Source organism: Heloderma suspectum, chromosome 2, assembly GCF_057233095.1.
Source record: "Heloderma suspectum isolate Gila_16-S chromosome 2, 16-S_ref, whole genome shotgun sequence".
Classification (NCBI taxonomy): Eukaryota; Metazoa; Chordata; class Lepidosauria; order Squamata; family Helodermatidae; genus Heloderma; species Heloderma suspectum.
This window is the reverse complement of record NC_139459.1, coordinates 248000534-248015181: the sequence shown is the minus strand read 5'-3', so window position 1 is coordinate 248015181 and position 14648 is coordinate 248000534. Positions and strand designations below refer to the sequence as shown.

General features: G+C 42.9%; 1 protein-coding gene across 2 annotated transcripts in view; it reads right to left on the bottom strand.

Annotated features, from left to right (window-relative positions):
* The window catches only part of ERGIC1 (endoplasmic reticulum-golgi intermediate compartment 1), a 122604-nt gene that overhangs the window by 45024 nt on the left and 62932 nt on the right, over nucleotides 1-14648 (bottom strand). For both annotated transcript variants that reach the window (XR_014788370.1, XM_084838695.1), the window contains exon 3: nucleotides 12835-12907. Coding sequence is in view for 1 of the 2 variants with exons in the window: in XM_084838695.1 (XP_084694821.1) it covers nucleotides 12835-12907 (73 nt within the window). In the remaining variant the exon portion in view is untranslated. The remainder of the gene's footprint in view (nucleotides 1-12834; nucleotides 12908-14648) is intronic.

Genomic DNA, 14648 nt, shown 5'->3' with positions numbered 1-14648 from the left:
GTGACACAACCCTTTCCCTCCCTGTTTTCCGGAAGTTTCATTGTCGTTTTGGAGCAAGATGCCGAGGGAGCAACTTTTAAAACATCATTGAAAATAAGCACTAGAACACAGCCTATGACCCCAGTCAAGGGGTGTTTTCTCCCATTGTGCTGAATGAGGCTTGCCCTCTCAGTGACCACAGAAATGACAGAGAAGCCCTCAATTGACACGGCACATATCAAAGCCCTCAGTTCTTGAAATGTGATTAAGCGCAATCTTGAGGCTTCAGTCCATTGCCTTAGGACACAACTCCTTCACAGCTTCCAAACAGAGATCCTGTGCCTTAAAATGGGGGCTGGTTTCAGTCTCTTTCCCACAACTAACTCATTAGTGTCTCCTCAGAAATAACTCCCACTGCTGTGGATGAGGCTGAGATTCCCCCTCAATTGAAATGGCACACATTAAAGCCCAATTTGCTTAAAATGCATTTAAGCAACCAAGCGAGGCTCCAATGAATTGCCTTAGGACATAACTACTTAGCCGCTTCATTATAGCTATCCTGCAGGTTCCAATGGGGGCTGGATTCCCTCTTTGTCTTTACTGCTCTCTGTCAGGGTTGCCTCTGAGCATGTAGAGTGTCAGAGCAGTTCAGATTCTGAGGAAGAGCTGCAACACGTGGGGGAGGAACTTTCCCAGGCTTCAGAGGCACAGCTGGACGGAGAGGCCCTCCCTTCACACATCCCTGCGAGTGATAGCTAACGGTGGGAGGCGAGGGAAGGACAACCTGAACTCTTAGATGCAAGGCGCAGACGCAGGCACAAGCAGGAAATCGCAGGGGCTGAGCTTAGGCACTCTGCCCGATTGGCTCAGCATCAACAGCTGCACCTAGAGGTGTTACGGGAGAGGGGGAGATCTTCCCCTCCCACCCCTTAAGTTAAGAGAGTTTGCCGCCTTTTTCCCAAACGGAGATCAACTTTCGTAACTTCCCTTTGAACTCTTTGAAGGCTTTTCCTTTGTAGTCTGTGAGTCTCTAGAAATTTGCATCTGTATGCCTCATTAGGGTAATGGAATTAAAGCCTTGGAAATGCAGCCTCTTGTCTGAGTGTTGATTTGGCTATTGGAATTCTCAGCAGGGCAAAAGGGAATCCTGACACTCTCTTTCCCACAACAAACCCATTAGTGTCTCCTCAGAAGTAACTCCCATTGTGCTGAATGAGGCTTGCCTTTTAATGCCTGCATCAGAACTTACAGAGATTCCCCCTCAATTGAAATGGCACACTTTTAAGCCCAATTCCTTAAATGCGATTAAGCGCGATCTTGAAGCTTTGGTCTATTGACTTAGGATGTAACTCCTTCACATCTTCCAAACAGAGATCCTGTGCATTAAAATGGAGGCTGGTTTCACTCTCTTTCCCACAACAAACCCATTACTGTCATGTCAGAAGTAACGCCCATTGTGGTCAGTGAGGTACACTGGGTTAAAATGGGGGCTAGTTTCCCTCTTTGCGTTCTCCCCCCCCTTTCCAGCACAAATATGTGTCTACTTGGAAGTAACTCCCATTGTGCTCAGTGAGGCTTGCTCCTGAAATGCAGGTGCATCTGGACTTTCAGGGGAAAGGAGAAAGGGGGGGAAGAAGGGGAAAGCCTTTTTAAAAATCCGGTACTCTTCCATTAGCTTCTCCTTCTGTTGCCCTGGAAATATGTTGTGTGAAGGAGAGGGGGAGATGATCCTGGAGGGAGCAGTCAGGCAGAGATGAAAAGATGCATGCATAAGCACCTGTTTTAGGGGCAAGAGAGAAAGTTTAAAGGGGTGTGGGATGCTCCAGACACAGCACTTTGGTTTTTTGCCACTTAATTAATGCACAATTGCACTTTAAATCCCCATTTCAGGGGCAACAAGGAAGGTTTAAAGGGGGGGGGGATGCTCCAGACACAGCGCTTTGATTTTTTGCCCCTTTGTTAATGCACATTTGTGGTTTCAATCTCCATTTTAGGGGCAACAAGGAAGGTTTAAGTGGGGAGGGGATGCTCTAGACACAGTGCTTTGATTTTTCGCTCCTTCTCTAAAGCAAAACAAAAGGGCTGGGAAGGCAAGGAGGAGACTGGCCAGAGTGGGAAACTTCAGCGGGGCAGAGGGGGCAAGGGAGGGGGGAATTGGAAACAGGAGGAGGTGGGAAAACAGATGGGGTAAGCAGACCCAACTCACTCCAAAAAGGCTCCACCCAGAGGGCTCTCTGGAAACAGGGCAGCCCGCCAGGGTACAACGATGCTAAACCGGGTCCTTTTGGGACATGGAAACACGCTCAAGAGAAAATGCACTTGGGGAAACAGCACAACGAAGTTGGAAAAGAAGTGAAGATGATAGTGTGGAAACACACCCCAGATCTCTGTGCATCCTCCATTGTAAACCAACGACAACAACACTATAGGCACTATTTATTACATGGTGCACAGCTAATGCTAGATTTTTTAAAACAAGATATACAAAGACTGTTCGTGCTCTGCATCATTTGTGCTGTCACAGTTCTGGACTGAACAACTGACTTGCAGCCACTTGTTTACATTCTGTTCTCATCCAAGTAAACCACTTTATAGTGCACTATTACTATTCAGCTTTTTTTAAAAAAATCAGTACAATGTGAAACATGAGAGGTAGTTCACAATTACATAACTAGCAGCAAGAAGGTGCTCTTGACTGAAAAAACAATTGTGGCACTATTTGATCATTTGCCATATTCATGGCAACTCCGCAAACTTAGCCACATCCTCACTGTGTAACTATCAATTAGTTGTGGCATCAACCAGCCTAATTACTTCATTCCTCCTTAACTGAGGAATATACGGAAAGACTCTTAACGTCACTTCTACAGAGTATTAATTAGGTCAAAAGGTACATGACTAGTATCTCAGCAGTTAGACTATTACAATAACAGCAGCCACCAGTTAGGCTGCAGATCTGGGTTAACTACGAAAGAGGCTATTTGATTTATGATGTATCAGCAAGATGAGGTAGGGAAGGCCGTTAAAAATTACAATGAGTGTCTTCTGATGGATCTCAACCGGCCACCAATCCTGCCCAGGAAATACCAAAGGCATTTACACTTACAGCTTCATTTCCCTAACCATTTGAGTCACTCGCTTAGTGGAACAGGGTACCTGTTTGTGACTGTCAACTTCAGAGAAATCCAAATATGGAACACTGACCTCATTTCCTTTATCCGTCCCTTGGTGTCAGAGTTCTCCATCCCCATTATTTGCTCTTTTACATGTAAATAGAAAATAAGAGCTCTGAAAGATGACGTTTCCTTTGGAACATGCTCATCAACATGCTTTTGAAAGCCTCTGACCAAAGTTTTGATACTGATTTATCCCCACCCCAACCCCGACACAATTTATTTTGGGATATTTTGTCTCAATTGGAGGGAGCAACGAAAAAACAACAACACACATTTAACTGGACATAATTCTCTTGTTCTACTCCAAGCAACAGCCAGCAGTGCTCTGGGAAAATAAGGCACACAATACACATTTGGGTCTACTCAGTGCCTGGATGTGTGACCACTTGAGAACCCTAGAAGAGCTTCCTAGAAGAAAAGTGAGATATTGAACTAATAATTTAAAAAATACATTAACACGGGCCTTTTCTAATCGGTGTGAATCTCAGTCTCACCATAGTCAGATATAGAGACTGCCATTTCAGGAAGTCTCTCTCTTCAGTACTTAAGCATGCCTCTTCTGTAGGAATGTTCACCCCAACAGGCCTTGATCCTTTGCATACATTCCAAAGGACCACATGCAAAATACTCATGGGTGTTTAAAGTGTCAGTCATTGCCTCCCTCTCTATGCCCCAAAGGGGTCATGAAGTTACCTGGGGCAGGAAAAGGGGGAGGCAGCAAAGGAGAAGCTAGAGCCCACCCCCTTCTTCAGCACCACTACCTCCCGCTTCTCCTGCTCTGGCTAAGTTTGTAAGCCCTTGTGGGGAGACAGCAGCAGGGAAGGTGGTGGCAGGCGGCTGAAGTGCAGATCAAACGGGCCCTGCACAACATGCACCTCCTTGTCAATAGTCCAAACTACTCTTGTGCAGCACAGGTCTCTGATTCTTTAAGAATCTCACATGCTGGATAACCTAAACCCTGTTCTGAAATCTGGATAAATGCCACTGAAACCAGCAGTACTGCAGCACAGCCAGAGGTTGAAGAGTTGGAGTCGTGATGTGTGAGAGAAAGAGCAGCAAAGCCATTCTAAATCTCCAGCATAACCTATTAATTGCCAGGCCCTTCAAATCCAAACCACTGTATGCTAATACAAATCATGGTGTGTGTTTTTTAAAGAAGTTACTGATGGGCTTTCAAATACAGGGAGAGAAGGGGAAAATGTCATGCTGGAAGTGAGCTTGAATGTTTACAGCAACAAGGGAATGGGACAGTGCATATTCTGCAGGGGACAGGTTTAGAAATATACCATCACAAAACTGACACAATGCTGTCAAGATGAAGTTGCACCAATTCACACACACTATATCATATTCAAATACTGTTTGTAGATTTGCTTTTACTATATAATAATGATGGTAATGATGAGGATAATGATGATGAGGATAATAATAATTCTATTCTACTTACATTTTTGAAAATAAAATAAGATACACATTTTTAAAAGAGAGAGAAATGATTACAGAAACACCATCAATCACTGGCATGCTAATGCTAATGCCCAAACCATAGCAATTCCCAACTGACATCACCTCTATTTTGTCTGGATACAGTTTTACCCTACTCTGCTTCATTCACTTGACCCTTGATTTCAGATACTGGTTCAAGACCTCTGTAGCTTCACATGAACTTAATGAAAAGGAGAAATAGAGTTGGGTATCATCAGTATGGTGATGATCTCACTCAGCAGTTTCATGCAGATATTAAATAGAAGAGGGGACAAAATGGAGCACTGTGGCATTTCGTAGCATAACCGCCATGGGGCACAGCAAACATCTGTCACCTCTTGGAAGCAGCCATAAAGAAAGGAACAGAACCATTACAAAACTTCCAATTCCCATCTTGAATACTGGTCCAGAAGAATACCGTTCATAATTGATCATACTGAAAACCACCAAGTGGTCCAGGAGAATGAGAAGGATTCCCACGGTTCTTCTCTTGCCAAACCCAGGCTGAATTGATTGAAACGGATCAAGACAAATCACTATCATCCAAATGTATGCAAACACAAGTTGGAGCACCTTGCTTGAAAACAGTGTATCTGCAACCAGCTAATTGTTTATTTATTTATATAAACCATGTTTTGCCCACTTTTAAGCAGAAAAGGATCCCAGAGCAGCTTACAGACTAATAATAATAGTAATGAGGAGGACAATCCCTGCTCAGAGGCTTACAATCTAAAAGGAAAGACACAAAAGGAAAAAGGGATAGGGAGAGGGCACAGGGGAGGGGAAGCAAATTCAGGCACCAGTTCCTAAAGTTACAGTTCTTATAACAACCAGCTGGTATAAAAACAGTTCAGGTAACCTGATGGAATGGCTACTGCTAGGTGACAGATGAAAAAGAAGAGCCAAAGGCAGCTGGGATGCTTCTAGACAAGACTTTTAATGTGCTATCGGCCTGCCTCATTCACAGAACAGTAAGGAGGGTGGGGGTCCAGATGATGTTTTCATCCACTTGCAAACCATGTTGATGTGTGTAACTGCAAGCAAATCACATGCACAACAGTATCTGGGGACCAGATTCTGTGAAATGATTATGCATTTAATCAAACTATAAAGTGCACACAGGACCAGGCAAATCAAGATTCGGTCGATAGAATTTCTAAGGATATCCATTGCTTGGGGCCAGGAAAACAGAATTCTACCTGTGGAGTTTACACATGATTAGAATTTAGTGATTGGAGGCTTATATATGCCTCTGGCTTAAAGCTCTAGGTCTCACAAGAGTATAGTTATTTCCACATTACTACACTTCATATATGAATGTTATTGGTTTGGGAAAATGTTTTCTTTAATTGCACAAGAGAAAAAACACCAGTATAGTCTCAATATATAGCTGGTAGCAGGAAAGCAGCACACAAGCACATACATACCAATTAGAACTAAGAGCAAGTATACCATTTCAAGTGGAGAGATGGAGGAAAGATTTGCTTGGGGAGATTTTACAAAATCAAAAGATGAAAACAGAAAGCCTGAAGGGTAACAATACTAGGCGGAACTAAAACAATTTATCCATAATGCTTTCCATATTTAAAGTGCCTTATTATTAGCTAAGCCTCACAACTGTCCTGTGAGGTTAGGTTATTTTGTACTGCTTTTTCTTTTCTTTTGACAGATAAAAGGAGGGGGGGGGATAAGTAATCACACCAGCCTGATATTTCTTATTCCTAGGGTTGATATTCCAATCTACAGTGTGCTCCTTTAATCTTTCCATTGGTCCAGAGGTGGGCAACTTATAGGGTCCCAAGGGCTGTGTGTGGCATTGGGTGGGGAGTTGGGGGCCACACACACAGTGTGTCACTCAAATTGCAAAAAGTCTGGATGTACCAATGAAATGGTAGAAAAGCTTTTCTAGAGGGATATATAATATGTTGACTCCAGGAACAACAGCAAAAGCTTTGCCAGATTCCTAGACACAGTCTATACCACAGAGCTAAATGTCAGTTCCCAAGCTCTGCCCAACCTTCAATTATATCAGGGGTGTTGAGCCTCTTTCAGCTGAAGGGCCAAATTCCCGTTTGGAGAAGCTCTTGGGAGCAATATTCCAGTGATGGGTGGGGCCAAAGGCAAAGGGGGTAGAGCCAAAATTCTGAAAATACCAGCATATTGTAGCTTAAAGCTCTTCCTGTTAGTAAATACACCTTTCAAGAGGCATTTAGGAAAAAACTGCACAAAAGCCAGAAAACCACCAAACAACTGGTTGGGAGAAAGGGGGTGTGGCCATCTGGGGAATCCCAAGGGGCTGGATTGGGACCCCAGGTGAGCCAGATTTGGCCCCCAGGCCTGAGTTTTCCACCCCTGACTTATATCTACCCACAACAGTGTAAGCTTGCTACACTGATCTGCTGGATTGTCATTATGCTGGGCCCAAGGAGAGGAGCCACATAGTCCTTAGAACAGCCTTCCCCAACATGGCACCGCCTGATGTGTTGGACTAAAACTGCCATCATCCCCTGCTGGCATCTGCAGGGCATCAGGTTGGGGAGGGCTACCTTACAATGTGGTACAATGCGCCTGTGGCAGCCCCTTCACCTCTTTTGCCTACCCTGACACACACTGAGGGTACTGTAGCCTGCTCTATAGCTTGGAATAGCAGGCGTTTGCACACCAGCAAATGACTGCTACGCCAGTTTAAGGGCTGAGCAAGAGCATCAGAGCAAAGCATCTGTTGGTCAGTGTTGATAGACTAATGCTCAGTCCTATGCTCCACTACAACTACACAACCAAGCACAGTACTGGACTATTTGAGGAGATAGCCTTGAATCTTTACCAGCCAGCTCCTCAGGCAAGTGCAACATCGTCAAAACAGGGATCTGATGATAATCCCATGATGTGACAGATGTCAAGGGCCTTTCCTGATGCTGTGATTTACCTAGGGGAATTTGCACCACTTATTTACCCATCTGATGCTTCAGCAGGTGCTTCTGTTATGACAGAAATTGCTGGGCCATGGATAATTCATTCATAGAAAGTTTTAAATCAGGAAATTCTCTCTCTTTCCTTACCAAATTCAGCTACCTATGGGAAACTATATGTGATGTAGCTTGACTGTTAAGTGCAGGTGTTGGGGGTCTGTTTTGTTTTCAAATAGCCAGTGCAGAAGGGCTGATCTGAATTGAGGCCCTAGCATGGGAATAGAAGTTTTTTTTAACCCTTTGCCCTCCCATGCCTGAAAACTGCATTGAATAAAGGTACCATTGAAGTGAATGGGGCTTTTCCCCCAATGCAAATTGCAGGTATAGTCTCCCTGATCCAGATTGGGCCCACAGTGGGGTGGGGTTAAAGACCCCCTATCCCTAAACACACACTAAGGTTCCAATCTGGATCAGACACCCCATACTATTTGTCCAAAAATAAACAAACCCTGCACATGTCATGTGTAATTTAGCTTTTAGTGCTATGTGCTTAGTATTTTTCCCTTCTACACTACAGATTTCAAGGAGTGTGCGCACACACGCGCACACACAAATAGAACCTTTGGTGTTTTTTTAAAAAATATATAGACAGAGTTAAGAGAATAAACAATCAGAATGAAAAAAGGATTTTAAGAAGCATGCTCAGTGTAATACATTTCCTTGAACTCATGCTCATGGATAGGATTTATTTCAAGCTGTTAAAAATGCACGTATTCCAACATGCTTTTAGTAAAAGCAGAACCAAGAACAACTTGTCTTTTCAGTAACTAGAAATTCACTCATCTTTCGAGAACTTTCTGGCAAGAGAAATACTGAAGATTCGAAAGATCAGATCAGATACAGGGATGGTATGGAAATAAAATCCAAAGGGGAGTGAGACACATTTATATCAACACAGACTCACAGAAATGTGAAAAACAGCACTTATTTGGAAGACAGAAAACATAGGCAGGACAGTTTTCTCCATCTATTTACTTCTGCCATCATCGAGTCCCAAGGTAAGTAGGATCTCCCATTGGCTTAATGTCCCAGTCTGTCTGTTCAAGTGCTCTCTTCTAGGGTAATTCATTCATGTCTAATACCCAAGGAATTGTGTGTCATGGGCAACTCAGTGAGCTCATCATGATATTCACCGGATGCCAATGAGTAATTCGTTACCCAGGACAGATTCGTTCATGTTAAGTGTCACTAACTGAAGCTGATTTCTGTTTAGTAAGAAGAGAACTTCAAGGGGGAAATGAATATGTTAATGTCTGGGGAATGAACATATGTGATTTTGTTTTTAAACATAAATTTTAAATGTTTTCAATATTAATGTTATTGCAAACAGCTATATTTAAATTCATTTCTATCCCACCCCTTGGCCTGAACAAAGCCCATAAAGCAGCTTACAAAACAATACTGTAACATTTCCGAATCAAATTAACACTTTACAAAACATACACCCCAAACAGTTTTAAAATCAGCTCTAAAATCACAGTGTAATCACCAATATAATCCCAGAACCAGTACAAAACTAAAACTGCTAAAATCTCACAACTCACTCAAAGGCCTTCTGGAAAAGCCTTCATCATTGGAAGGCCAGCAGTGAGCTAGCCTGATGAGCCTTACTTAGGAGACAATTCCAGAAGATGGGTGCCACCAAAAGGAAGCCCGGCTTCTCATAGCTATTAACCTAAACCTCAGGCAGCTGTGGTAGTGTCTATTAGATTATACTATGCTACTTCTTGTGTGCAACTTTAACCCCATCCCTCCAGTAAACAATAATGAGGCACAAGCCTCAAAAACAAATAGTAAGTCTCAATCTTTAAGTTCTAAAGTTGGGAGAAATCTTGAATCCCAAGAGCACTACTTCTGCCATTGAAAAGCTGCTGCTAGCCAGAGCAAAAATGTTGGGGTGGAATTCAGTGAAGTAGTTCCGCTAACAAAACTGCTTAAGTCATAGAACTGGGAGGGGGCTATTCCCCCTCCATCCTGCAGCCCCCTGCGTGCCCTAAAAATCTGCTCTGGAAGGTTGGGAGATATTCTGGAGCAAATTGTGTGTGTGTGGGGGGGGGGGGGACCGCAGAGGGGAAGAAGAAAGGAGGAAGTCTGTTCAAACTATGTTGGTCCAAACATGTTTTTAAATTTGCCAAATGGACAATCCATACCTAATCTATGTATGTTAGAAACAGGAGCTACCTCTTCAGGAAATCACCTGGTTTAGTCTGGTCCTGTGATACTCTCCAGTGGTGTCAACATTGCCAAAATCCACAGCTCCCAAACCTTAGCCAGACATTGGGATATTGATATCCTTCACTGATTATGTGGATTTAGCAGCAATAAAACAAGAGCATATTTGTTTTCTGTGCCTTGAAGGACTATTAGAGCCTCTGAAGTAATGAAACAGATAGCATTCTGGATTTGACAGTACAACCCAAAGATGTTGGGGACCCTGATCAGCCTCAAGATTATATACCTCATAATTGTTTCCCAGAAATGTTGAAGGAGAATCTCCAAATATAAAAATAAGTGCTGTTTTACCTCCAATCTGTCCTTCTCAACCAAAGATATTTTGTCCCATATCTGAGTGTGCCTCTCAGTTTTAAACATAAATGATTGATAATTAAATTGCAGTAACTCTGTATTATTCCCAATATGTAGACCTTCAAACATCTCCAAAGACACTTAGGCCACTTGTAAGAAAGAACATCTACATCAGGAAGCCTGCCCAGCTCTGCTTTAGAATACTGATCTGAAGCACTTCTGATTAAGCTTCAAGGCTAAAATTTTCCTCTCCACTTCTGATTTTAAGCAAAGGAGACCTCCAGATTGGTAACAAATAAGCTTGTGTCAGCAACTAGTATCTTGACCTTACAATGGTGTTCCTAATCTATACTCCCTTCTCTGCCATTTTAATTACTGCTCCCATTTTGCTTCATAAAGAACTCAGAGTGTCTGTCAAGGGAACAGTTCTTTCCAAATACTTATAATCAATCCAGTGGTGGTGTGAATCTGAGGAGGAAGACAAAGCACACTGATCCATGCCAGATGCTGCAAGCCATTCCCCCAGCACTATGGCATCTGCCCCATACAGCTCCAGCCCACCCTCTTCCTCCTCTTTCAGCATGGTAGCAGCAGATGGCAGTAAGCACACAATCCTCCCACCTCCTCTCAGTTGTAGCTTAGCAGCAGTAAAAGCAACTTTATGAAAAGTTATTAAAAGACAAAGGTCGAAGGAAACTATGGATAAAAGTCACAGCTACACCTTCCAACCATCACTTAATGAACTGGAGTGAGGTTAAAAAAACAGAGCTACTGCTAGATCTTTCAGCTGTCCCTACTACTGTTGATCGATGGAGTCATGGCTGTATGAACTGGCAAGCATTTGAGGGAACTGCTCTTGAACAGCAGTTCAAGAACAGCAGTTCAAGCACTTGGTCTAGACAGGAAGGTCTCAGAGGGCAATGCTGGATGATTACTCACCATACTGGGATCTTCCCTATGGGGTAACACAGGGTTCTTTCCTATACCCTACCCTGTTCATTGTATATAAGATGCCACTGAGCAAGAACATGCAGAGCTTTGTGGGGGTGGTCTCAGTACACTAACCACACACACTTCTTCATTGTCAGGGGCCAAACGAAGGCAAGCCAATTAAAATGGAATCCATGTAAAACATAAGTAACAATGCCTGGCAAGCCTTGTGAGATTTGGGAAAGGAAGGGCTGTAGCAAGAGACTCCATCATTGGTGAGACTCCACCACATTTATTTGCTCAAGTCTGGAGCCCTGTAGTAGTCCACACATTGCCGAGACTGGAATGCCAGGCTGCAGCCACTGTCAAGAAAGCCACAGGTCTCTACAACTCAAGTTAGATTTGTTTCAGTTATAGGCAGTAACTAGTTTACACGTGAATTACACATTAAATAAAAGAAGGGAAAGAGAACAAATGAAAACATTTTATGATCAAGACAATATATACAGGTCATAAACAGATCACAAAGTAAAATCAAAATGACAGTGAAGTACATGGGGAATCTTACTTTAGCCAGTGCCAACACAAAACTAGCCAACACAAAACTTTCAGTTATACACAGTTCAGAACTGGCAACTGCCATTCATGTCTGTGTAGCCTCAGCTCTGCACACCTTCATGGATCCACTCTTAATGACTTTCAGTAACTGCATTTGGTACAGAATCCTAAGTACTTCAAGCTCTTGTTCTTCATAGTATCCAAAACCATGTTGTAGGTAATTACTGAAATATTCTGGATAGTTTATAGCAACCGATGTGTACCCAAACTGAACAGGATAACTGTTAAGCTGGACAAGAAATGTTCACCTTTATTTAGGGTTTTTTGTAGGAAAGAGGCTCTATGAATGCAGATACTGCAGAAAGTGAAGCGTGTGAACTGTAGATTGAATCAGGCTCTCTCATTCAGCATTTAGAAGTGAAGTGTGGTTGTCTCGACTTAGCTGACAGATTGTAAATTCGAAAGGATGCTCTTCGGGTAACAAGCGTAAGTTGTTTCTTACAGTTCACACACTTCACTTTCAGCAGTATCTGCATTCATAGAGCCTCTTTCCTACAAAAAACCCTAAACTTAAACAAAAAAGATTCACAGATAGGGTAATTTATTACCCGTAAGTTGTAGATGTAAATACAGAAAGAAGTCACTTCATTTACTTAGCCCAATTCTATCCTCTAGGAAAGTCAGTATATGTGAATATGGATGGAACAAATCATGTCGAATCCAAAAGATTTCCCGCATTATGCTTGGGTAGTACAAAGAAGACCCAGAGTAGGAAGGCACAAACAACACCAAGAAGCAATATCAATACATGTTCAGACGTAATGGCAGCATACAGCAGCAAATCATGGGTTAATTAACCCATGAATTGTGGGGATGCTTGCAGCGCCTGAGCCATGAACAAGCCACGGGTTAACTTGGAGTTGTTTAACCCACGAACAGCCCCAAGTGCCCCTATTCAGACATCACGGAAACAACCCTAGAATGCTCACATCCCCAGAATTTGTGGATTAATTAACCCACAATTTGCTGACAGATGCTGCCAGCACGTCTAAACAGGGCCTTAGACTGCAACATGTAAATACCAAAACATATGGGTTCGATACCCACTGGAACAGTGAAATTAGAGCTATCAGAGCTACAAACGAATGATTTGGTTAAATAATCACTTTTTTAAAATGTGAAAACTGCCAATAGCAATGGTTTGTACTTACATTTCAGTGGCTATGAATCCAGTTAGCTCAGACAGGAAGAGAAACAGTATGAAGAAACAGCAGCAGACAGAGACTAGAAAAGACACAGTTGGATAAAAGTTAGTATTCAGCCTTCCCTGACAAAGGTTTGACAATATTTGTTTTGTCCTCAAACAGCGTGACTCCACAAGAGCCCTGCTATCAAACAACTGTTCTTTCATGGTTTGAGTACAGCAGCTGGAGACCTTCCTCTGAAATACCCTTCCTTGTCCCCTTTCTCTCTTATACCTTGATTTGCCTCCTATTTTCTCATGTGACCATGTTGGGTGAAAAGGGAGACAAAGGCCAAGCTGGAGCGATACACAGGCTTGAGATTTCCAAGGGCTTGTAGCAAATTTCATTTCTCTCCCTTGCCTTTGGAGAGTCCCTGCTAGGGATGGGGGAGAAATTCATTGGGTTTGCCATTTTACGCATTAATATCCAATTCATACCGCCTAAGACTAAACACGGAATGGAAGAAATCTCGCTAACTAAATCTGTACATTTCCTAGGCTTGTGATGAGTTTCAGCAGGGGGATGCATACCAAAAAAAAAAGTGTACATTTGAAATGTGTGCACAAAAAATGTGTATGTTTGGAAAATGCACACAAACCTGCTTTTCTTGACAGAGAAAAAGACAAACATTCAAGAAATGCATACAAATAATGCATATTTTTAGAAACGTGGATACAGAAATACATACAAATTACCACTGGGGGGGGGGAGCAGGGAAAGCTTGCAGTCCGAGACAGACGTGAATCGGAATGAGCTTGGCGGTAGAAAAACAGGAACTTCAATGCACTTGAGCTTGACAGATTCACCCATGCCTAGTCCCTGCTGCTGTTCCAAGGCACTTGCCCTTCCAGGGTTACTAAGGGATAAACTAAAACATACATTAAATATGTAGCATGCAGCTTAGCCTTTCTCTCTCTCTCTCTCTCTACTTACAACTAAGAATGCAGGACCCCTCGCAGCTGCTTGTTTCCACCCGTTGAGCAGCGCAGCAGTTAAAAAAAAAGCCTCCATTGACCCCCACAATTCCACATGCATTGCTGTTCTCATTAAGTGTTTCCTAGTGATAACAAACTCCAGCAAAGGAGATCGGTACCTTGTCGTGGTGCTGGAGCTTGAGCACTTCAATGACACCATGAGCTAAACCGTGAAGGGATACCCAAGATGGGAAGGTCATGGCAGAGAGGTCAGACTAAATATGATCCCTGGGGAAGGTAACGGCAACCCACCCCAGTATTCTTGCCGTGAAAACTAAATGGATCAGTACAACCAGAGATATGTCGGTATACCATCAGAAGATGGGACTCCCAGGTCAGAAGATGGTCAAAATGCTACTGGGGAGGAACAGAGGATAAGTCCAACTAGCCCCAGATGTGATGATGCAGCTAGCTCAAAGCCGAAAGAACAGTTAGCGGCCGACAGTGCTGGTGGTGAACGACAAATCCAATGTTCTAAAGATCAACACACAATAGGAACCTGGCATGTAAGATCAATGAGCCAGGGCAAATTGGATGTGGTTACTGGGGAGATGTCAAGATTACATATAGACATTTTGGGTGTCAGTGAACTGAAATGGACCGGAATGGGCCACTTCACATCAGATGACCACCAGATCTACTACTGTGGACAAGAGGACCACAGAAGAAATGGAGTAGCCTTCATAATTAATAATAAAGTGGCTAAAGCAGGGCTTGGATACAATCCAAAAAAATGACAGAATGATCTCAATTCGAATGCAGGGTAAGCCATTTAACATCACAGTGATCCAAATATACGCCCCAACC